This window comes from Neolamprologus multifasciatus, chromosome 19, assembly GCF_963576455.1.
Source record: "Neolamprologus multifasciatus chromosome 19, fNeoMul1.2, whole genome shotgun sequence".
In the NCBI taxonomy this organism is placed as follows: Eukaryota; Metazoa; Chordata; class Actinopteri; order Cichliformes; family Cichlidae; genus Neolamprologus; species Neolamprologus multifasciatus.
Window position 1 is genome coordinate 2,121,924 of NC_140457.1, and position 21,547 is coordinate 2,143,470.

Consider the following 21,547-nt stretch of genomic DNA (forward strand, 5'->3'; position numbering starts at 1 on the left):
CAGCTGAGCTTAGGTGTGCGAACACCCGGACAAACCCTCTATCTCAGTGGGTTTCCCGTCCTGGGAGTCCAGGGAGAGGAGCTTGAGATAGAGCCTGCCAGGAGTCATCTGGCCTTTAATTCATCTGATTTAGCAGGAAGACCAGCGTGGGAAGCTCAGATGTTTTTCAGGCTCCCAAGACTCACTCCCGGCTACATCAGGCTGCTGCAGGTGAGTGCGAGCCTTTGGTCGGTTCTCAAGGTTTCAGGTGAATATTTAAGAAAATAAGTTTTTCTTTTCTTAGATTTTAAGTTTTACCGACAAATGCAAGCCTTTAAAATAAAAAGTAGAGCTTTAGTGTGGGATTCATACAGGGGTTAGCATGCTCTGTCTCTGCTGAACCACTGCAGAGGGAGGCTGATGATCTGAGAGCAACTGCTGATAAAATGTTTGCAAGGTGCTGTTTTTATGGGTTCGTGTAGAGTTTTATTGACAGTTACAAATCATACAGCACGCTTGCTTCGCTAAGCCTCGTGCTGCTATTGTGCAGCCATTTTTCTGTGCATTGTCTCAACAGATTCGGTTGTGACAAGATGATGAAACACAGTGCTATCTTATTATATACGCACACACCACAATATTTCCAGGCTGCTGTTCCAGTAATTGTAGAGCGGCTTATATTTTAGCTCAACAGTAGTAGTGTTTATCACAAACAATAGAGAAATCCAAGCCTGCGACAGTCCGTTGCATTGTAAGTGGAAATGGGAAGTGGTTGAGCGAGCTGCAGGAATGGCTTCTTAACTGCCTGTGACACAGCTCCATTAGAAACTATGAAGTTTCTATTATTTGCTCCTCCACGTGCTTTATAATTGTCAAGGGCCCACGGAGGAAATTGTCCATGTCGCAAAATAGATGAGCTTTTCGTTTGTCGAAGGAGACGGGCCACAATTTAGTAAATGAGAAAAGATGAGGTTTTAATCTCTCCGGGATTGCTGGGAGCACCAGCTGGAGCTGAGGTGTGCATGTTGTGCCTCGCTTATCGCATTCGTTACTTTTCTTTCAGACGCAGGCCTACCATAATGTGGCCGTGACGCCTCCGGCGGAGAAGACCGTGCCTGGTATGGCTATGCTGCTGGGAGCCGTTGGGATCGGGATGTGCGGCTACAGCTCCAAGCAGTTGGCCCTCTACCATCGGCCCTCTTCCCGCGTCCTGCAGTGGATCGGCACGCACACCGACGCCAGTGCAGTGCCACACAGGATCCCCGTCCTGGATGCGACTCGCCGGGCCGGTGCCTACCAGGAGATCCCACCTCCATTGTTCGTTGGCGACAAAGTTCCCTCAAATTAGTCTGTGGTGATAGTTTGCTGGCACCATAGGTTGAGTTCTGGTAACTACGCTCGGTCATGTCTAAGATTGTAGCTATGCCGGCCCATTGCACCAATGCGGCCCATGTGCTCTCTGTAGACATGCTGCTGTGGATATCTGACTGAACCTATGTGTCGGCGCGAAATAAGAAACAGTATCATAGAGATCGGTAACAATAGTTCACATTTTACTGGATTGGTTCACTTATTCACTAATAACTAGGCCGTTTAATGCACAGAGAGGGCACTAAGCAGCATGAATGATGGGATGAGTACGTAACTGGTGCTGAAACTGTGGCTGAATGTGGCTTGAATGAGCTAGCATGACTAATTTGGAGGCATTGTGTGTCTTTTCGAGTTAAAGAGGTAAAAAGAGAGTGATGCTTGGCAGCGCTCCTCTGTACACAGATGGTTGGCATCTCTCTCTCTGACCTCCTTTCCATCTTTTCCCAGGCAGAAAGCCACGTGTAAGTGCTTGAGCAGCCCATCCTTGCCCATGACTTCAATTGATTTCCTCTGAGGAGGAGCAGGTGCCATCCATCAACAAGCCTTGGCATCTTTTGGTGTAGTCTGCATTGGCTGTCAATCGAAAGAGAGCGGTCGAAGACATAGGTTGGCTTTGGGGCTGAGTCGAAACCGGTGCGTCTATTCTGAGGACTTTAAGTTCTCTGAGGATTCAGTCTGAGTGGTAAAGCAGAGGATGCTTTTGTGGCTTGAAAACGGCTCTTTTATCAGAAGAAAGTGGATCTGTTATCAAAGCGTGGGCCGTGTAAACAACCATTGCACAAATACACTTTGATGAGACGCCGCAGGTGGCGGGTAAGCAAGGTAAAGAGGTGATTTCTGTAGGATAAGTCTGTGTCCTCCGTGGGGATTAACCCTGGTGGAAAACCATTCCTGGTGCACACACTCATTAACCTAATCTGGTATTAGAGGGTCAAGGACCTGTAAACAGTTCCTGTGCATCCAAATATTGTGCCATCCTCCCTGCAGTGTCCACCGTTTGTCTCGCTGTCAGATATGGATGGACGAGTCTAGAGGTGGTGTTTTCATTCGTGTTAACACCAAATAAAATGCACCTGAAAGAGCGGAGCTGAGACTCGGCGAGACACTGAGCGTGGTTGAGAATGCGCGCTGTGCCTTATGGATTGCACGAGGTTATACTGTCGTCATCTACCGGCTATTAAATTGAGCCAGTATACTTGAGATTTATCAGATATGGAGATGGTACAAGGTAGGCAACAGAGGGGGGAGGACGCTCCCTGGCATTCTCCAAAGGAGGATGTAAGAAAGTTTAGTGTTTCGTCAGTTAGAGGTCAGCCAGACCTTGCAGTCCACGGTCTCGTAGCCAAAAAGCCGTCCTTGTCGCTCTGCCAAATTGGACAAGTGGCTAGTTGTGGCAGGTTGGGAGTTTTTAATGCCCCAGTAGTGACCCACCAGTATTCCAGCACAGAGGGTCACCAACAAAATGTTCGTAATCCACTCAGGAGCGGGCTAATGGCTCCAACTGGCATCGGATGTTGGACAGTTGCTCACCTTATTCTGGACTGAGGCTGACACCTATAAACAATTTCATAATTGGGTTATAAGGAGCAGGAATGCTCTGGAGGAAACCAAACAGATAGCGCTCAGAATTACAGACACGTTTGACTAAAATGTTTTTCACCTGTTTGAAAATTTGGATCTGAAATAATTGGCCGTGCTTTCACTGAACTGCAGACTGCGGTCGCATTCAGGCATTGCCCTCCTGGGAGTTTCAGAATCAATGTGGACATGGGCTGGAAGCTGTGTAATGCACCTAGCTGCTTTTGATGGATTCTCTTTATACTGCAACAGTGCACAGTGAGCACGGAGAACTGCGAAAACCTATTGATCTCAATAAGAGAGTGAAGGAGGAGAGCTTGTCTCCTGGCTGCAGCCGGTTCCTGTTTCACTCGGCATTGTGCAGTTTATGAGGAGAAACTGCCGAGATAGTGCACTGAATAATGGGGATGCTCGAAAACACGTTAGCTCTCGGATTAAAAATGCAAGGGATGTTTGAAAGCACAGTATTCATCTGTCACACATCAGCGCTCATCCATTAGCGTCTGTGAAGCTCTACAAACTTGACTTTAGCTGTGCCCATTAAAGGAGACTTTTGTTCTGTTAGTAAAGTCATTAATATTTAATGAAAAGATGTTGGACTAGATTCATGAAATAAAAGCACTTTAGTCACAGCTGTGGCTCAGATTGTTTCTGTGCAATTATGTGAGATGAAATTGCTCTTTTTGTACCAAGAAATAAATGTTTTAGTCAAGATTCAATTCATGCTGTTTTGGTGTAATTATGCTTCAAGAGATGTGACAGAATTTTACCACAGGAATCACGGCCCTGATGACCTAATCATGAGATAAACTTGTAAGACTGCAGAGAGAGGACGAACGCTGATATCCTGGTACTGTGACAGACACAGCGTGCAGTGGAAGACCAGAGGCTGTAGACAGACTCACACCGACCAGCACATGCTGCTTTTAAATATTTTAGTCAAACACTTGTGCAGATATGTCACAGGGGCTCAACCCGCAACACAGCCGTATTAAATATCTGATGAACAGTGTTGGGAAGGTTACTTTTAAAATGTAATCCACTACAGATTACAGATTACATGTCCCAAAATGTATTCTGTAACGTATTCTGTTACGTTACTCAATGAGAGTAACGTATTCTGAATACTTTGGATTACTTAATATATTATCATGCTGTTTACAACTACATGAATGTACTATTGCTGTGATTTATTACTGTTACTGAAGGTCCGCGGCTCCGAACCGTAGTAAAGGGACCTCTGACTAATACATGTCGGGCTCGTAGCCGAAAACTAGCTTTACTTTGTTGTCTGGGTCAACTTTGCTAGCAGAGACAGAGAGAGGCGTTGAAAGGCTGCTCCAACGGAACTTATTGTTTTTGGAGGAAAACACGAACACGGTGTACAGTCGAGTCTTAATAGCTTACTTACAACTGGGCTCGTCAGGCTCTCTTCTTGGCTGCAGTGGTTATTATTATATTTACATGCTTCCAGCTCCCGTTTCTGCTCGATGACAGCTCGTACTTTTCCTTTTTCTCCCTCCCTCGCTCACAGACACATAACGGGTATGTCAGTCCATTCTCCCTGCAGCACGGACTACACTGCCTATGATGCTACATTCTTTAGAGCTATACCTGTAGCATTCTGCCGATTAGCTTAGCACAACAACAACTGCGCTCTCTCACCCAGGAAACACGCAGAGAGAGAGCGTCACCCTGTAACCATGGCAACCGTAACGCTGCCTGGAACAACAGAACGTAGCTGTCAAACAAAACCCAAACAGTCCTGACCCGCCACAATATGAAACAGGGAAGTACCGCCGTGTAATCCATTTATTTCAACAAAGTAACTGTATTCTAAATACCACCTTTTTAAACGGTAACTGTAACGGAATACAGTTACTCATATTTTGGATTTTAAATACGTAACGGCGGTACATGTATTCCGTTACTCCCCAACACTGCTGATGAAGCCAGGCTCTTCCTCCTGTTTCATCTTCACAAACTTTATTTGGAGAGAATTGTTGTTTTTGACTAAACACTGAAGCAAACTTGTCATCAGTGTGTGGTGGATTTTTGCTGAACAACTAAGATCAGTGATGTTACCCCCCTGGCAGTGAGAGAAGGGTTACCAACAGACATCTCAACAATGTCATTTCATGTGGAGTCACGATAAAAGTCAAACTATAGTTGGCCTTAAAAGCAGCTACGACCTACTTAAAGATTATACAAATATCACTTTTTTATTATTAATGCAACAGTTTATCAGTGGGGCTCATAGCCCGTCCACGTTTACAAGCCACATTGTAGCATCAGTGTTGTGCAGGCTGAATGTTCAATAATGTGATAAAGAGTTCAGTTTTTTTTTTAAATAATAAAGAGTTCTTTGTTTTTGTGTCACCGCAGGAGGAAAGTGACAAAAAATGAATAAATGAATACAAAAACAAATAAATAATCAGCTAAACTTCCATTTAAAAAAGTAGCATCAGCTCAGAATTTCAGTCTTTGTATCTCTGCTTACTATGAATGAGCCCATCTAAGCACATGCTGCTTACATGTGTTTGCCCAGCATCTGTAGTTGTGGTCAGAGGTTTGCATGCACTGAATGAATTTCATGGTAATTTTGGGGCTTTTAATGATTTCTTTGAATTATCCTTTTTCCACAGTGGAACGACTGTACAGCAACTTTCATGAGTTAAAAAAAATAAAAAAAATTAAGTGCACAAGTTTGAGTTTATTTGGGATTTTTTTTTCTGATCCACAAAACCTCACAGGTTGACAAAGGTTAATTTAATTTGAAATATATATATATATATATATATATATATATATATATATATATATATATATATATATTTCAAAATTTATAGATTCAAAGATTTGGCCCGTATGGGCGATTAGTCTAATTAGTAATCTCCTGTGTGTATGCCAGCTTTTAAATAAAAATGTCCAGACCAGAGCTGCTGTGTCTACATATGTGATCTTTTAATGTTTTTGTCACTAATGTTTATGCGTAACTTTAGTTTTGCGTAACTGTGGTTTATTTCTTATTGTGTGCATGAGTTAGTCAGAATTAAACTATAAAAAAAATGACCGCATTAGTGCAAAAGCGTAACCAGGAAATAGTTTGAAACACTCAGAACTGAATCATCCCAGGACTCACCGGAGTTATGTGGGAGCTAAACTCTCACCGCGTGAATAGTTGGAGAAATATTTGTAAATATTTGTAAAGTCGGTTCACTGTTCAGCCCGGGGCTGTATGGCACAGCAGGTCAGTGGGTCATCCGCTCAAAGCAGTGAGCGGAACACATCCCAGAGGCGACAGCAACAGGTTTGTCCTTGCACAGCCTAACTGTGCCCTCCAGTGGACACGTCCGGTGGATATCGGAGACATTGGTCATCTGCGGTCAGAGTTCACTTCGACTCTTTCTGAGGACTAAAGCCACACGTCTTTGCTTCTTTATCGAGAAGCTCCCAGGAGTAAAATGTTGCTTGGACCTGACTTTGTCCAACAGCTGCTGCTTTTGCGTTTGTCCATCTGCCCTCGGCGCCTCTCCGTGAAGAAACAGCGGGGCAGTGCGCTTGGCTGAGCAGCGCTGGAGAAAGCGGGTCGTGGTGGAGAAGAAGAAGAAGAAGCAGAGTTTCCCAAACGCAGAACAGGAGGATCTGGGATCGATTCTAACCTGTCCAAGGTTTGTACCCACTATTGTTGCCTTTTCACATTGAAGATGACTTTTGAGTGACTTTTTCCACTCTCAGTGAAGAACTTAAATCGAGTTTGTGGCTGAAAGTTTTTCTCGCGCGTCTGTGGCGCAAACCTGTGACTCTAGAAGAACGATGTTACGTCTTAGTGAACCTCACTGGTTTAACCGCCAGTTTAAACTCGTGGGTGCTTCTCGGTGACTCGGTTTGCGGTTTCTGTGGGTCTGGGGCGCGTTTCTCGTCCTTTTCCACCCACCGAGCACTTACACCGACGTGCCAACAGCTTTCTGCCTCATGCGGCCACACTGTAGCGTCCTGCCTGTACGTCTGATCTCACTCTGCTGTTTCAGCCTCATTATGTAAAGGTACTGATTTTACTATCATTCAAATGAGCCTCCATGTAAACGTCCTCAGTCCGCCATCAGTGTGAGCGAGTTGTGTTCACTGGGTTATTTCTCAGCTGGATAAAAGTGCACGACTTCACCCTTTGCTGGATGTACTCTCTCTCACTGTGTGTGTGTGTGTGTGTGTGTGTAGGTCACCTCCTCTCCATCTCTTTGGTCTGGTCTGAGTGAAAGTGCAACAAGCACCTGCAGGGCCACATCACTGGCCCCAACCCTATTACTGCAGAATGGGCAACTTTTCCACCAAGGACAGCCACGGACCCACAGGTAGGTCATCCCTCAAACACACACACGCACACACACACACTTAATTTACTTTCTTTAAACCAGCTCTGGCAGAATCAGCTCCCTTGAACTTTCCATGCTGTGTCTGAAAGGTTTGGCAGTGCGCACAGATGGCTGTGGTGTGTTGGCCTCGTGTTTTGAATTGTTTTGAGAAATTTCCAGGAAATCGCAAACATCTGATTCATGAAGTACACGGAAATCGGACGCATGATACCAGAAAAGTGCACGTACTAGAATTCCCAAAAAGTGAAGGTGGATGAAGAGTAATCATGAAACTGAAGGCAGCAGAGAGAAGCAAGTGGAAAAGCTGTAGGTGTGTGTGTCTGTGTGTGTGCTGAGTTGCAGCAGGAATCTTGGCAGCTCTCCTGTGTTGCTCAGTGAGTGGTCATTCTCCTCGCGTCCCCGTGTGATTCGTTCTGGCCCTGCCGGGCCAGCTGTGATGAATCGGCAGAATTCCCCAGCTCAGCACAAGGGCAGCGGATTAATCATAGGAAGTCTAATGCCATCTGACACACACACACACACACACATCCACTCTCATTCAGTCAACTTGCCACCCATGCACATGGTTGGACGAGCGCATTAAGGTCTGGAATGAAGAAATAAAGAGAAGGCTTGGCTTGAGAGTCCTATTAAACAGTCCTGTCATTCTTTCTCGGTGACTTGGCCGTGCAGCAGGTGGTGCATAACTTTGCTGATCTTACATCACTAAAGAAAGTAAACGAAGGAACAAAAAACATTCATTTTGTTCATAGTGAAGCTTTTGTCCAAACAAGGAAAATGAGCAGGGAAGAGAAGGAAACGCTGCCTCCGGGTTCACATCGCCTCGGGAGTTCTTAACGCTGGCTTGTTGTGACAGGCGGGGAATGCCAAAAAGTGGAACTCATCATGTGTCGAGTCTGAAAATGAATCGGTAACGGAGTGCTGCAAATACGTGGGAATTGTTTGTCCTGTGTCTGCATGTGTTCCTGAATCGGGAGCAGTGGTATGGATGAGCAGCGCTAGAGGAATGCTTGTATTACAGCATTCATCGTCAGGGGCAGGGCCCGGGCATTGTGCTGGTCAGCGAAGGCCGTGTTGTTCAGTCAACTCGCTAGATGATGTGTTCAGCGCCAGCATGCCTGACTGCTGACGGCTGACTGCTTTCTTACTTCGTTCTGTGTCCACTTCAGTTGTTCAGTGTTTTCCTTCAGTCTGTGTGACCGAGTCACAGATGGAGGCTGTGATTCTGTCACACATGTATGCGACGACTGCTGATGGTCAGCGTTTCAGATACGGAGGTCGTCGTATGTGCAAATACTCTCTAAGAGCTCTAAACTGCTGTAAACACCCAGTGTTGGACTTGCGTGATGTGAAGAGATCATGATGTGAGGACGTGTGCTCCACCCACCTGTTCTTCAAACCTTCTGTTCACAATCAGGAGCAAAGTTTCTTAAAGAAAGAGGAGCTAAAACTGCTTCTTTTAGATAGCGGGTGAGCTAAGCGGCTGCTCAAAGGCTCAGTATGAGAAAAGTTATTTCAGTACGGTCCAAAAATAAAAGTTGGGCCTGGAAATGAGCACAAACTTTAAACCCAGAGACCAGGATATGAAATTATTTCAAGAACTGTTCTTAACTTGACGTCTTGTGTGGAAAACGTCTGACAGAAATTATTATTCAGCTCAGTTTTTCCCATATTTAGATGCTGTCTTCAATCATAATTTGCTTTTCTCATTTTCTCTCAAATCTGTTGTTTTCCAGGGGCTCAGGTGGACAGTTTCCACACTCCACCTACTACGCCACACAACGACGGTGCTGTTTTCACAACCAGTGCTCCCCAGCTTCCGTCGTCCCCTACCATCTCAGTTTCGTCTCTACCTCCAGTACCGGTCACCACTGGCAAGAAATCGCAGCATGGCACGCCAACTACTCCCAGCGCTCGCAGTCCCCCTCCGGATTGGAAGCCTCGTCCGCCAGTCAGCGCAAACAGCTCCGTGGTTAGCGCTGGAGTTAACCCGGCGAACAGCAAGCCAGCCGGTGCTGTGGCAGCGAGTGAGAAAGCTACCGTAGGGAGGAATGGTGGTCCTCCTACTTCTACACCCAGGATTCCTGTCACCCCAGAGAAGAGCGTGCCTGTCAGTCCTATAAAGAGCCCCTCGTCTCTGTCTAGTGCCTCACCTGTGGTGGGCAGCTCTTTGGGGCAAAACTGGAGAGAAAGGGACAGTGGTCTGAGTCAGTCTCTGCCACAGTGTCAGGAACCGAAGGACGGCCAAAGCGAGGAACTGGAGAAGTTGCTGGAGGAGTGTAAGCTAGCTCTGGGAATCCCTGCCAGTGAGGACGGGAGCACAAACACAGCAGGTGAGAGTGAAATCAGCCTTATTCTTATAGTACTAGTATTTGAAATTTCAAAATATCCCCTCCCTAAATAAGCACTGCAGTAACCCCCCCAGCAGGCTTGTTGTTTGAGTGCTACAACTCTGCATTTCGATGTGGGCCGAACGTTTGTCTGTTTTAAGAAGGGCAAGTCAATTTCCTTGACATTCTTTGTGTTTTATATGCATGTGATGCTGCCTGACATTTCTGTGACCTTCCCTCAGAGATACTGAAGCATCTGCTGACAGAAGTGAAGAGTCTGAAGAGTACATTAGAGGTGAGATGAGCCTGAAAGTTTTCTCCTCGGACACCGACCGTGCACTTAACTCTTCCCCCCAAAGAGACGTTATCCCGTCATTCTCTATAAACTAAAGTTTGCATATGAATATGGCAACATTTTGGAGTGAGGAGCTTTGGTACTGGATGCCTTCTAGTCGTAATGACCAGGTTCCAGCCCCCGTGAAGGATGCGTTTGCCTAAATCCCAATAAATTGACTTTTTAAACTTCTTGTATGATGACAGGAAGTCTTTGCTTTGATATCCACCGGCTAGATTATAAACTGTGACCGTAAACGTTTCATCTGGGGTCCCACTGCCAGTCTTGTTGTTTAAAGCTTCTTTTTTTCATCCTGTAATTAGTCCTGTGTTTTATATACACGATGCACCTTTGTTGCAGCATAACTGAGCGAGTAAAGTACATGCATTTGTAAACAGGAAGTGATGTGCAGGTCAGTGTAATATGACCTGTGAGCTAAGAGGTAACACTAACACACACTTTGCTCCCCTTTAACAACAACAGTCTTCAAGTGGAGTCTGCTTCACCCCCCGGGGGCTGCAGCTGTGCTAATGAAGGTCTTCCTGTCCTTCCACAGGAGGAAAGTCATTCAGATCATTTTCTGTCCAACAAGATAGTTTATCAAGGACGCTCGATTGTTGGTCCTTCTGATGAGACAACATGCGACTGTTGTCTGCATAAATAAAAATGAACTGAACTGAATGGCAAACACAAAAGGGTTAATAATAATGAAGACGTGACTTTCAACCTGAAAGGTGGCGCCTGTTCACGAGAGACTCTCCGGCTATGTTCGATATGGATAAAATCAAATTCTGCGGCGCTTCTTTAGTTCATTTCTCCTTCATTCTGCGATCTTAGGAGGACGGTGATATTCTTGAGTAATTTCCTGTCAGTTATTCGTTCCGATTCCTGACCCTCCCTTATGAGGATTGTAGCCAGAGGCTTCCAGCTTCCTCTAGATCTGCCACAGATTACGACAGCTGGACTATGACACAACGGCGCCCCTCCCCGTCCCCATCGCCTTTTCTTCTCTTTCTTCTATCCTCCCCGTCCTCTCGTCTGCTCTTTTATTTTTCTCATGTATTTGAATTATTTTAATTGAACTGCGCACGTCATCGTTTTTACCTTCCAGCTCGTCTATTTCGCGCCTCCTTGATGTCAGCTCTGCCTATTTAATATTCAAACTGTCCAAACACTCCTTTCCTTACTTTGTCTTTCTTCCACTTTCCCACATCCTTGTAAACGACCTAGAAATATAAGCCTCGCACGGTCCAGCTGAAGCTCAGAGGGACTGTGGTATAACGCAGCGAGAGGGCTCAGTGTTATGGAAATCATGGCAATCCAAACCCGTGTTTACACGAGCCCTCTGTAGGACGATATAAGCTAGCCAGAGCTCAGCTCTATGAACCCTCCCTGCCTGCTCTGCAGTGCCGACATCCTTTGTGTGGAGAGCCGGAGACGGGGAGAGCAGGGCGGAGGAGGGGGTTCACATTCGGCCGTTTCCAAGACAAAACTTGTTTTGTTTTGTGCTGTGGTGAGGTAGAAGGGCTGCAGCTTGCAGTGACCCACTGGCCATGTTTTGTGCGCGTGCACACGAAAGACTTACAAACACATGCACCAGAGGCCTCCACCCTCCCCTCAGCCCCCAGCTGGGCCTGTTGACCGCTCCACCCCGAGCACAAGACTGAAATGAGCGATGGCTCTCCCTCTCTTCCTTCCTCTGGATGCCTTCAGCCCCCCTCTCCTCTATTCTGCATTCACCATCCATCTTTTCGTCTGACCCCACCTCGCTTAAGCCGTTTCCTCTTCAGATCTGACCCCATTTTTGACCCCTTTTTTCTCGTAATTTAAGTAGCTGTTATTTTTCCAGTCACATTCAGACAGATAAGCCTCCCTGATGTGCTTTCTTCATCTGTCCTCAGCACTGCTTTTCCTAATGCTCCTTATCTGTCTCTGTGTACCCAGCAGCAATAATGTATTTTCCATTTCTTTGTAGTTAAACTGAATTCTAAAGAAAGCCACATGATTGCCCATTGTGCAACGAACTGCTAAGGATGTTATCGAATGTAGCATCTGTTTGTGCTTATGAGCATGACAAGCTTTCAGGTTTCTTAACCAGCAAAAATGAAAATACTCCAATCGTGGCTGTTGTGGGGGTGGATGGTCAGATTTGTGTTCCCTGCTGGAGTCGATCTCAAAGCATTTGGAATCAGTTCCAGGTGAACGCTGGCCGAGATTTCCTGAAATGATCTCCAGGTTCACTTTGCTCCTTGACAGTCTGCTGCAGTGAAACAGGCCGTGCATGTGGACGCCACGGATCACATGTAGACTGATGGAAGGATGGGAGAAGGGGTTAAATATGCAACTCTCTCGTTAGGTTATGGTTAAGTTATGTTTGAGCATCATTTGCAGAGTTTTTTGGCCATTTTGCACTGCACATCTGGGAGGGAAATGTGTCTTAATAAATATATTTGAATTCACACTACAGCTTGTTGAAAGCTGGAGAGAGCAGTAATCACCGAGTTGGGATGATTCCCCAAGTTAGAGTGGGCGTGGAGGTGAAGTAGGGACACATGGTAGTAAACACAGCACAAATCTTCAAGTGTGCTTAACTCTTTCCAGGAATTGTCAGGAGAGCAGATTTGCATCTAGACCAGGGGTGGGCAATCTCAGTCCACGAGGGCCGGTGTCCCTGCAGGTTTTAGATGTGTCCTCGAACCAACACGGCTGATTTAAACGGCTAAATTAGCTCCTCAACATGTCCTGAAGTTCTCCAGAGGCCTGGTAATGAACTCATCATGTGATTCAGGTGTGTTGACCCAAGGTGAGATCTGAAACCTGCAGGACACCGGCCCTCGTGGACTGAGATTGCCCACCCCTGATCTAGAGTATAGACATGTATGCCTGTACTACATCTGGTCCTGCAGCGGGGCATGAGGCCGGGTCCTGGGGGAGCGAGCGTTTGCGTCCTGACAGTCCACACCCTTATCTCAGTGTTAACTGAGGAGCACCCCTTCCTGTTTCCTTAAACAGACACGCTCCAGTTGGCGTCCACATCTAGATAACAAAGACTCTGCAAAGACAGGATTCTTTAAGTCCACGCGGGTGTTTTTAATAATCCTAAATATAGACTCGGAGAACTCCGAACAGGATTCGCTATCCTGCTGATTTCCGAGGAGAGTGTGATTCGGCTTAAGCTGAGTATATGGATACGTGTTGGAGAATGAAACGGTGTGGTTTGATGTTGATGTGAAAGAACAGGGGAGGTGTGTGTCTGTGGGAGAGAGGGAAGCAACGTGATATGCATGTGTACGTGTGCGCGCATGCATCAGGAGTAATCAGGTCCAGCTGTGGTCTTGAGTCAGTGGTCAGATGAGGGAACGGCTTGGCTCAGACTCGCCTCCTCCTCCACATCTTCATCCATTCTTCATCTAATTACCACCCTTCCCAATCCCTCCACTCCTCCCAGCTTACATTTCTCCACAGTCTGTGAACTCCCTTTCCTTAAATCTGTGTGTGATTCCAACAACTTCTATTGTCCTCCCTGTCTTCTCTGACTTTTTTCCACATCCCTCTTTCTTTTATGATGTTGGTCGCTTAACATTTTTTAATAGTCTGGTATCGTTTACCTCTTGGCTTCATTGGCTCCGAGTGCCTGTTTTGATGTCTGGGGGTAGTGTTTGTGCATGTCTGCTGCAACAGGACTTTAAGAATGAAAGCTGGAAGTGTTTTGTTACATCACGAAGATATGAAACTGAATCCGAGTTGGGATTTAGTTTTCCCATGTCAAAAAAAACCAGTTTTTGGATCCCAGCCACACCGATGGTGTCGCAGAAGGCAGTTTCACAATGTGATCTTTGGTCCGGCTCCCAAAACGTTGCTTACATTTGCTTTGTTTTTCTGTTTGTGTCGGAGCTCGTTCGGCTTCGAGTGTTTTTTTTTCCCTCCAAGAATGATTTTAAAAACGAGCAGACCACTTTTTGTTCTCATGATCGAGTTTTGCCTCATTTGAGTTGGCTTGCCAGCTCCACTCCCCCCCTCGGCTTGCTGAGGCCTGCCGCTCGCTTCAGCTCAACTTGTCGTCTAATGAGGGCCAAATGGATATTTGATAGTTTATTTGATTGCAGTCATTCTGCGGAAAGCTGAGCTGTTTCATTTTGTCTGTCTGATTAACTTAAAGTCAACTTTAATCATCTGGATTCTTTATGGCATTGTTGTGAAAATAATTTGGATTGCGTGGATGATCCGTTACATTTTTATTATATTTCTCAGTCCTGATCAAAAGTTTAAGGCCACTTGAAAGATGGCCAAAAAAAACATATTTTGTAGAGCTGCACGATATTGCATAAAATAAGAATCACGATTTTTTTGGCTTAGAATTGAGATCACGATTTTCTTTTCCAATATAAATATTTATTGCACTTATTAACTGCAAATCAACTTCGTAACAGTTGAGACTGAACATAAAAACAATAAATAAACATAAAAACAACAAATGTCTCACATTTTGTCGTTGCAGCAAAATGTTGTACTGCTTGAAATTGCGTCTCCACCGTTGCTCGACACTGCGTGTATAGAGCAGGTGGTGCAACAATAGAAAAATAGTTGCGGGACGGCACTGTGTAGCGTTTGTCTAGGGCAGGGGTGTCAAACTCAAATACACAGTGGGCCAATATTCAAAACTGGAACGCGGGCTAACGTTAATATTTATTGAAATATATTTATTCCTCCAGATATAAGAATGAATCTTTTCTTATGGACTCATACACGTTTTGCTGAAAAACTGAATATGAAACAAGCAAAGCTTAATACTAAACAATATATATATTAGCTGTATAATACCAGCAGGCCAGCTCTAATAGTAATTTGGTATGGCTTCGCGGGCCAAATGTAATTAGGTTGCGGGCCAAATTTGGCCCGCGGGCCAGAGTTTGACACCTATGGTCTAGGGTGTTGATCGTTTTCCTAAATCCCTCGTTTTGCACGAGTGGGAGATATGGCTCCCACAGTGGGAGATATGAGTGGGAGATATGGCTCCCACAGTGGGTGATATGGCTCCCACAGTGGGTGATATGGCTCCCACAGTGGGAGATATGGCTCCCACAGTGGGAGATATGGCTCCCACAGTGGGAGATATGGCTCCCACAGTGGGAGATATGGCTCCCACAGTGTTGATGGAGCCATATCTTTGGTCAGGTGATAAGTAATAGCCTCCGTAATTTCTTTGTGCCTGCGGGAGGTCGACGTGTATAGGGAAGCGCTGTATAAGGTTCCCGTTATTGATGTTTGGGTGGTTGACCGGGACGGATTTTCTCCTGTCACTTTCTCGTCATCCCTGACGTGCTCTCCATTGCAGTGTTGCCAACTCCACAGTAAGGAAAATCGCTATTGGCTATCATAAAAGTCGCTAGAAGTCGCTAAATTACGTCATCGCCTAATTTGCATAATTGGTCATGCTAATGTAATTGTAACCTACGCTGTTGGAGAAAGAAATAACATCGTGGAAGAGACATAAAGTCAGTAAAAAACGTCTTAAATCCATTTATAATTTATATCTTTTAGCAATTATTGTTTTTTTTTTAATGTCACAATTCCAACCCTGCTCCTTTATCCGGACTTGGACCGGCAGAAGTGACCCGAAATAGGCACTCTGGTGGAGTTACTTTGTGTGTGTGTTTATAAGTAGTTTTAAACCTTGTGATCCACAAAACAGCATAACAGTAAAAGAAGAACTGACTGCGTTACAGTCAGTGTGGGAGCAGAGGCTTCGCTCATGCGCGATTTATTTGCAGTTTGGACGCACAGGTGTGAACATCTCCTGCCCTGATAGCAGCTGGGGGAGAACTATCCTCCGCCTGGGAGCGCTTTGGCACGGGTGAGGTGCCCAAGGCAGCACCGCTGCTTATTGAGAGTAAGAGCGATACGCGTTTTCACGTCAAAAAGTCATAAATAAGTTTCCAATAACACCAGAAAAAGTCGCCAGATTTGTCGCTAGTCGCTTTTTAGGAAAAAAAAGTCGCTAAGGGGGTCTGAAAACTCGCTAAATATAGCGACAAAGTCGCTAAGTTGGCAACACTGCTACGTTGTTTTTTCCCTGCCAATTTTAGCAGCCAGCTTCTGTATCACGTGGTATAAGGCTCCGCCCTCGTCATTTGTTGAGCAGGAAGAGTGAGCGCTTGTTTTCATGCAGATTACGTCCCGGATCAAAATGCGGTACAATCGTCGTCTTTTTTTTTCTTTTTTTTTTTTTAAATCGTTGTCATTTGGAAATGAGATCGCACATAAGTATGAATCGAGATCGCGATTTTCTAACGATTAATCGTGCAGCCCTAATATTTTGCATGGTTGGATCTTAACAAGGTTGCAAGTCAAGCTTCAACATACAACAAGAAGAAAGAGTGAGACAAAACATTTTGTTGAGCATGTAGTTTATTGAAACTAAAACAGGCTGTTTTACAGCTGCTCAAACGTTTAGGGCTACGTGCCTTTAAAGGCCAAATCTGTGCAAAAATGTGGATTTATTGTCATTTTCTGTCATGAAATTCTGATGGCAAAGGCAAATAATCTTTCCCTTAACCTTCCCCCTGTGGTTTGAACTTTTGATCGGGACTGTATGACAGATTATTTACAAAACTTATAGCCGTCCAATCAGCTTCTGCTGCACTTCTGCTGCTAATAAAGTACCCTCTGTTTGCTTTCCAGTCAGAGCGTGGCGAATGGCTGCAGTTCCAGGGTGACCTGCAGGTGGCGGTGGCGGTGGCAGATCGCCTGAGAGCTGAGGCAGAAGAGGAGTTGACGACGCTCCGAACAGCCCACAAAGACATTGAGAGGGAGCTGTCTGCTGCCCAGCAGAGACAGAAAGAGGCTGATGTGCAGCTGGTTACTCTGAGGGAAGAGTTGAAGGAGAGCAGGCAAAAACTGGCTAATCTCACCAAGGTCCAGGGCAAAAGGGAAGCCCAGGAACCTTGTCATGAACCTGAGAAGCCAAATGGAGAATCTAACAAGTCTGAGAGCAAAGAAGAAAGCCACAGAGGCAGGGAGAGGGCGGTGTACAGGTTAGGAAGAGAAGGGCTGGAACGTAAGAGTCAGAACGAGGTGGTGAAGAATGTCGCTGACGAAGAGGCGAAAACAGACTGTAAAGATGTGACTAAGCGCTACCTGAGAAATGTGACCAATGAGGACAGGAACAGAGAGGCGGTGCGACCCAGTGAAACACGCAGGATGGTGACTACAGAGAGGTCAAGGTGAGAAAACGGTTCGAGCCTAAGCGTACGTCTGTGGAACTCATCTCTGCTAACAATCACCACACTCGGTCAGGACTGCGGCTGTGCTTTCTCTATAACGTGCTGCATAAATCGACCACTTGAAAAGAATTTAAACAGTCCAATCTACACGTGGAGCGTGAAGCAGCTGTGTCAGGAGAGTTGATTTGGTTTGTTTTATCCATTCTTTGCTGCAGAAGCCTGTCCAGGTTACCCAGCTCCTCAGAATCCAACACCATGCTGAACGGCACCTCCCAGCCCAGTTCTGCTGCAACAGCTGCTGCTGCAAACAAGGTGGGACTCATACACAGGAAGTGGCTTCATTAGGGTCCGCTTGTTAATGAAGACATGCATGCTGTACGCACACACAGCTATACCTAATTAGATACTTTTTTTTTCTTTAAAAGAACTTGTTGCAATTAAGAGGTCGAAATCTGGACTGGCAGGACGGCAGGTCGAGCAGTGACGCAGGTGAGCCCACCCACGCCTCATACTACTAAGGAACAACGTTTTTAACCACAGTCTCCATGTAAACGATGGGATTCAACCTCATTTTGTTAATTCATTCATAATTTTTAGACCCAAAGTGACCATATTTAGATTATTTACCCCTTACATGGTTATGAGCAAAGGCTGGAGGCCAAAATCTTTTTGTGTCCTACTGTAAACATGTTTAGTTTCTGATGTAAATTTGGGCGTCTTAGAGATCTGAGAGCGAGTTTGCTTTAAATGTCATCTTTGACTCTTTTACCTTTTCAGCCTTGCTGCACTTTAATTTCCTGTCGAGGTTTTTGCTGTTAGCAGCCTGTCATTGTAAATAATGGCTTGCCGGCGCTGATGTGATGCAGTGTTGTGGTACAAACTAATGACATGAAAGTACAGCCCTGTTGTTGTTGCTTTTCAGCTGATATCTCTTCCACACAATACATTTGTGTGTAAGTCATAGCTGTTCTTCCTTCATATTCTAATTATGGCTTTAGGTCGTTTTAAAAGGTTTTAAATTACTTTTAAATACAAACATTTACAAAAAGAGGCTTTAACCGTGTAGATGTTTGTGTTGTGCTGTGACTAAGCCTTCCTGCACTGGATGCTTGCTGGTGTGTAACGCAGGGTTGTTTCTTGTCTGTGCAGGAAAATGTGAGGAGTCTTTAAACAAGTACAATTCAGCCCTCACCGAGTTGCCGCCCACCAAGTGAGTCCACAGCGACGCTCTGTGAACAGTCACATCCTTTATAAATCGAACGACTTGTTTGGACTGAAGCTAAATAGATCGTGAAGCTTAAGTAGAGGAAACGCTTCTCGTGCGACCTCCAGTTTGCTCTACTGTAACTGACTCGAGCGTGCGTTCACGTTTTCAGGTCTCAGGATGGATTCAACCTGCTGCTGCGTCGCCATGGAGGCTCAAAGAGAAACTCGCTGCTCCGCTGGTGTCAGAGTCGAACCCATGGCTACAAGGTGACCCTCAAGATGCTTTTATATGTAGTTCAGTTTACAGGTGTGTGTGTGTGGGTTCGTGGTCATAATCTCTAAATCTCCACCATGTATTCCAAACTCTTAAACATTCAAGAAACCTGGAAGGCTGCACCTGTGCTCCCACTCTACAAAGACGAGTACCCGAGTGATTTAAATTATTACTGCCGCTGACACTGGTTCTGGAATCAACTTTTACCCTCAGGATTAAATCATGTGACAGATCAACAGCTCCATTGTTTCCAGTAATAACTGAAACTCTCGGTAACCATTAGTATTGAACCTGTCAAAAGCATCTGATCCTGTCATTTTAGTAGAAAAAGTGTTTTTAGATGATCTCTCTGGTAGAACTACAGAGGTGTTCCACAGGGGTCCATCTCTGGGCCCTTTGAATTCACTCTGTATACAAACAATATTATATCTGCCCCTCATAAAAGGTTTGTATACATTCACTAGTCAAAAGATCATAGTAATAATTTATAATTTGCACACTTAAATATGGTGATATTCTTGATATGCATCTTTCTTCATCGGCCTTGAAGCCTCGTGATTCTGTGATTATGAGAAAAGTGACTCGCCTTAGGTGAGAGACGAGAGCTGAACTGTATGTTTATCTACAGCTTACTAACTTCTGACTACAGTTAAATACATGTTTACAGTATCAGGTCACACAGAAGAGCCACCTCCACAGGACAAGACTCAGCAGTTCATCTGCATCTAAAGGTCAAAGGTCACTCTTTCGAGGATGCCAATGTTCACATTTTGGACAGAGAGGACAGATGGTTTGAAAGAGGAGTGAAAGAAGCATCTATGTCCACTGTGAGCGACCATCTTTGAACAGAGGCGGTGGTTTACGACACCAACTCTCTGCCATCTATAATCCAGTTTTGAGATCCTCCCCAGACGCCTTAACGCCCACTCACATCCTGGGCCATCTGACCTCAGGAAATCACATGATAAGGTGGGGCCAGGTTTCACTGGCTGATTGGGACCCACACCCAGTTTCACACCTTGGCTCGATTAGAGGATCATCAGGGGGTCCTTTTGTCCCTCTGTGGGGGGAAACTCCCACTAGGTTTAAATCTGGGACTCTCCACCATTTGACCTTTGAACTGAGGAAGCTTCTCGGATGAAGGTGAAACGTCTTCAAGTAACTTAAAGAAGTCCAGACGCTTTTCTTTGCAGCTCCTTTGACTACAATGACCTGGATGACTGAGAACCTTCACAGACACAGTATCAGGTCACATGTTAACGTTAGCTGGACCTTTTATTCACACTGAACTTGAAAAAACAATTTAAATAAGATCCGAGCTGCCAAAACCTATGAGACTGCCCTCTTTTCTTTTCTTATAATAATCTGTGAACATGTGTCATGTGTCTGAGCTTTTGCACATGTTTAAATAAAGGACTTAATAACAGAGGTAGTTTAACACTGAAGTAATGAACATAATAGATTTTTGTATCCTCTTCATGCAGAACATCGACATCACCAACTTCAGCAGCAGTTGGGCCGACGGCCTGGCGTTCTGTGCCGTCTACCACACCTACCTCCCCTCGCATATCCCTTACAGCTCCCTCGGCCCCGAGAACAAGGTAGTGCCGGTTCCTGTGTGACTGATGGGAAGAAGCGACTTGTTTGCGTTAAACTTATCGATTTTACTTCCTTCGTTGTAGAAAGAGAATCTCAGTCTAGCGTTCAAAACAGGAGAGAGCATTGGGATTGCGCAGTCTCTGGTAAGACTTTGTTTTAACCAGTTTCCCATTTTACACACACGAAACAGATTTTTGTTTGTTGTGCTCATAAATGTCTCTTTAACAGACAGTGGAGGAGATGCTGAGAGCGGGCGGTCCTGACTGGCAGCGAGTTCTGAGCTACGTGGAGAGCATGTACCGCCACTTTGAGATGTAACTGCTGGAGGTGCTGTCAAACGGTCCCGCCACAGACGACGCTTCAGAAACGCTGTCAAAGAAGCATAGTTCATCATGATTGTTCCCTGAATACTGCTTTTGCTGGGTGGAAACAGCTGTCACAAAAGCCTGTAACCAAAGGATGTAAGCACAGATGGGCGTGAGCTGTGTGCACTCGTTTCTGTTCACATGCAAAAGTCACATCTTAGCGTTTAAAGTGGATATTATCGTGACCGCCTTGTGGAAATTCCGGTTATGTGGAACCTTTTTAGCATCTTTCTATTAAAGTTTGTACACGAGTTGCTGTAAATGTCTCCACACTGGTACTTTACAGTCAGAAAGTACTGTATTAGGTCTTCCATGAAATCTATAATCTTTGGCTTTTATATGTGATGCTTTGCAAGGATTCCACATGTGTTTGGACATTTGAGCACTGTGTAAATACGCACTTTTGTCAGCACTTTGATGTCAGAATGTAATGTGCAGTAGTTTTGTAAAGGCTGTGTGGGCGTTCAGCTGCAAGGCCTCAGTCCAGGCACAAACGTGTCTGATGATTTATCTTAGATAAAGTTTCAGTTTTTCAGTAAAAGTTGGCGTTTCCTCACAGAAAACACGTGTAGTCAAAATTTCAAAGCGCATCTGTGATACTAACGAGAGAGCCGGTGCTGTTAAGTTGCTCAGGGATGTGCGTTAAAGAAGCGAGATCGCACATCCGGTTTCAACATCTCGCATCACACCTGCATCCTCGCTGATGCGCATCTGGTATTTTTACGACGTGTTGAAAACTGTTGACAAAGTTGTGCGTGCCAAAATGAATCAAGTGCTCCTTACTTTGTAAGATATGTTTGTATTTAACTAGTGTGAAGAATTATACCAAAGAAATAAACAGTTTATTTGGATGAAGTGGCGCCGTGAGTCTTGTTTACTATCCCCACTGTTAGAAAAGAACGGACACGAAAATCC

At 45.1% G+C, this 21,547-nt stretch overlaps 2 protein-coding genes and 1 long non-coding RNA gene across 4 annotated transcripts; all 3 read left to right on the top strand.

Moving 5' to 3' along the window:
• On the top strand, positions 1–3,560 carry LOC146495665 (uncharacterized). Its single transcript, XM_085143756.1, has 2 exons — positions 1–210; positions 1,043–3,560. Exons 1-2 carry the CDS (start codon positions 160–162, stop codon positions 1,325–1,327), a joined length of 336 nt encoding a protein of 111 aa, XP_084999882.1. The 5' UTR covers positions 1–159; the 3' UTR covers positions 1,328–3,560.
• A 2,226-nt stretch (positions 3,561–5,786) lies between these two features.
• Positions 5,787–21,487, top strand: LOC146495666 (uncharacterized). Of its 2 annotated transcripts, none has more exons than XM_085143583.1 (12): positions 5,787–6,974; positions 7,147–7,280; positions 9,038–9,634; positions 9,874–9,926; positions 16,647–17,188; positions 17,404–17,500; positions 17,614–17,677; positions 18,338–18,398; positions 18,565–18,661; positions 20,153–20,269; positions 20,351–20,410; positions 20,496–21,487. In XM_085143583.1, exons 2-12 carry the CDS (start codon positions 7,241–7,243, stop codon positions 20,583–20,585), a joined length of 1,818 nt encoding a protein of 605 aa, XP_084999709.1. In that variant the 5' UTR covers positions 5,787–6,974; positions 7,147–7,240; the 3' UTR covers positions 20,586–21,487. The 2 variants fall into 2 exon arrangements, with proteins under 2 accessions (XP_084999709.1, XP_084999708.1); XM_085143582.1 differs by having other exon boundaries at positions 5,787–6,599.
• On the top strand, positions 9,933–16,191 carry LOC146495667 (uncharacterized). The gene is made up of 2 exons (XR_014871215.1): positions 9,933–14,931; positions 15,114–16,191. It is a non-coding gene; the product is annotated as an uncharacterized LOC146495667 (long non-coding RNA).
• Positions 21,488–21,547: the final 60 nt, after the last annotated feature.

Excerpts from the sequence above, each read along its gene's own strand:
- LOC146495665 (XM_085143756.1), top strand. The coding sequence starts at position 160 with ATGTTTTTCAGGCTCCCAAGACTCACTCCCGGCTACATCAGGCTGCTG. Across the intron at positions 211-1,042 it reads GCTACATCAGGCTGCTGCAG|ACGCAGGCCTACCATAATGT; the intron begins GTGAGTGCGAGC and ends CTTTTCTTTCAG.
- LOC146495666 (XM_085143583.1), top strand. The coding sequence starts at position 7,241 with ATGGGCAACTTTTCCACCAAGGACAGCCACGGACCCACAG. Across the intron at positions 7,281-9,037 it reads GGACAGCCACGGACCCACAG|GGGCTCAGGTGGACAGTTTC; the intron begins GTAGGTCATCCC and ends GTTGTTTTCCAG. Across the intron at positions 20,411-20,495 it reads TTGGGATTGCGCAGTCTCTG|ACAGTGGAGGAGATGCTGAG; the intron begins GTAAGACTTTGT and ends TCTCTTTAACAG.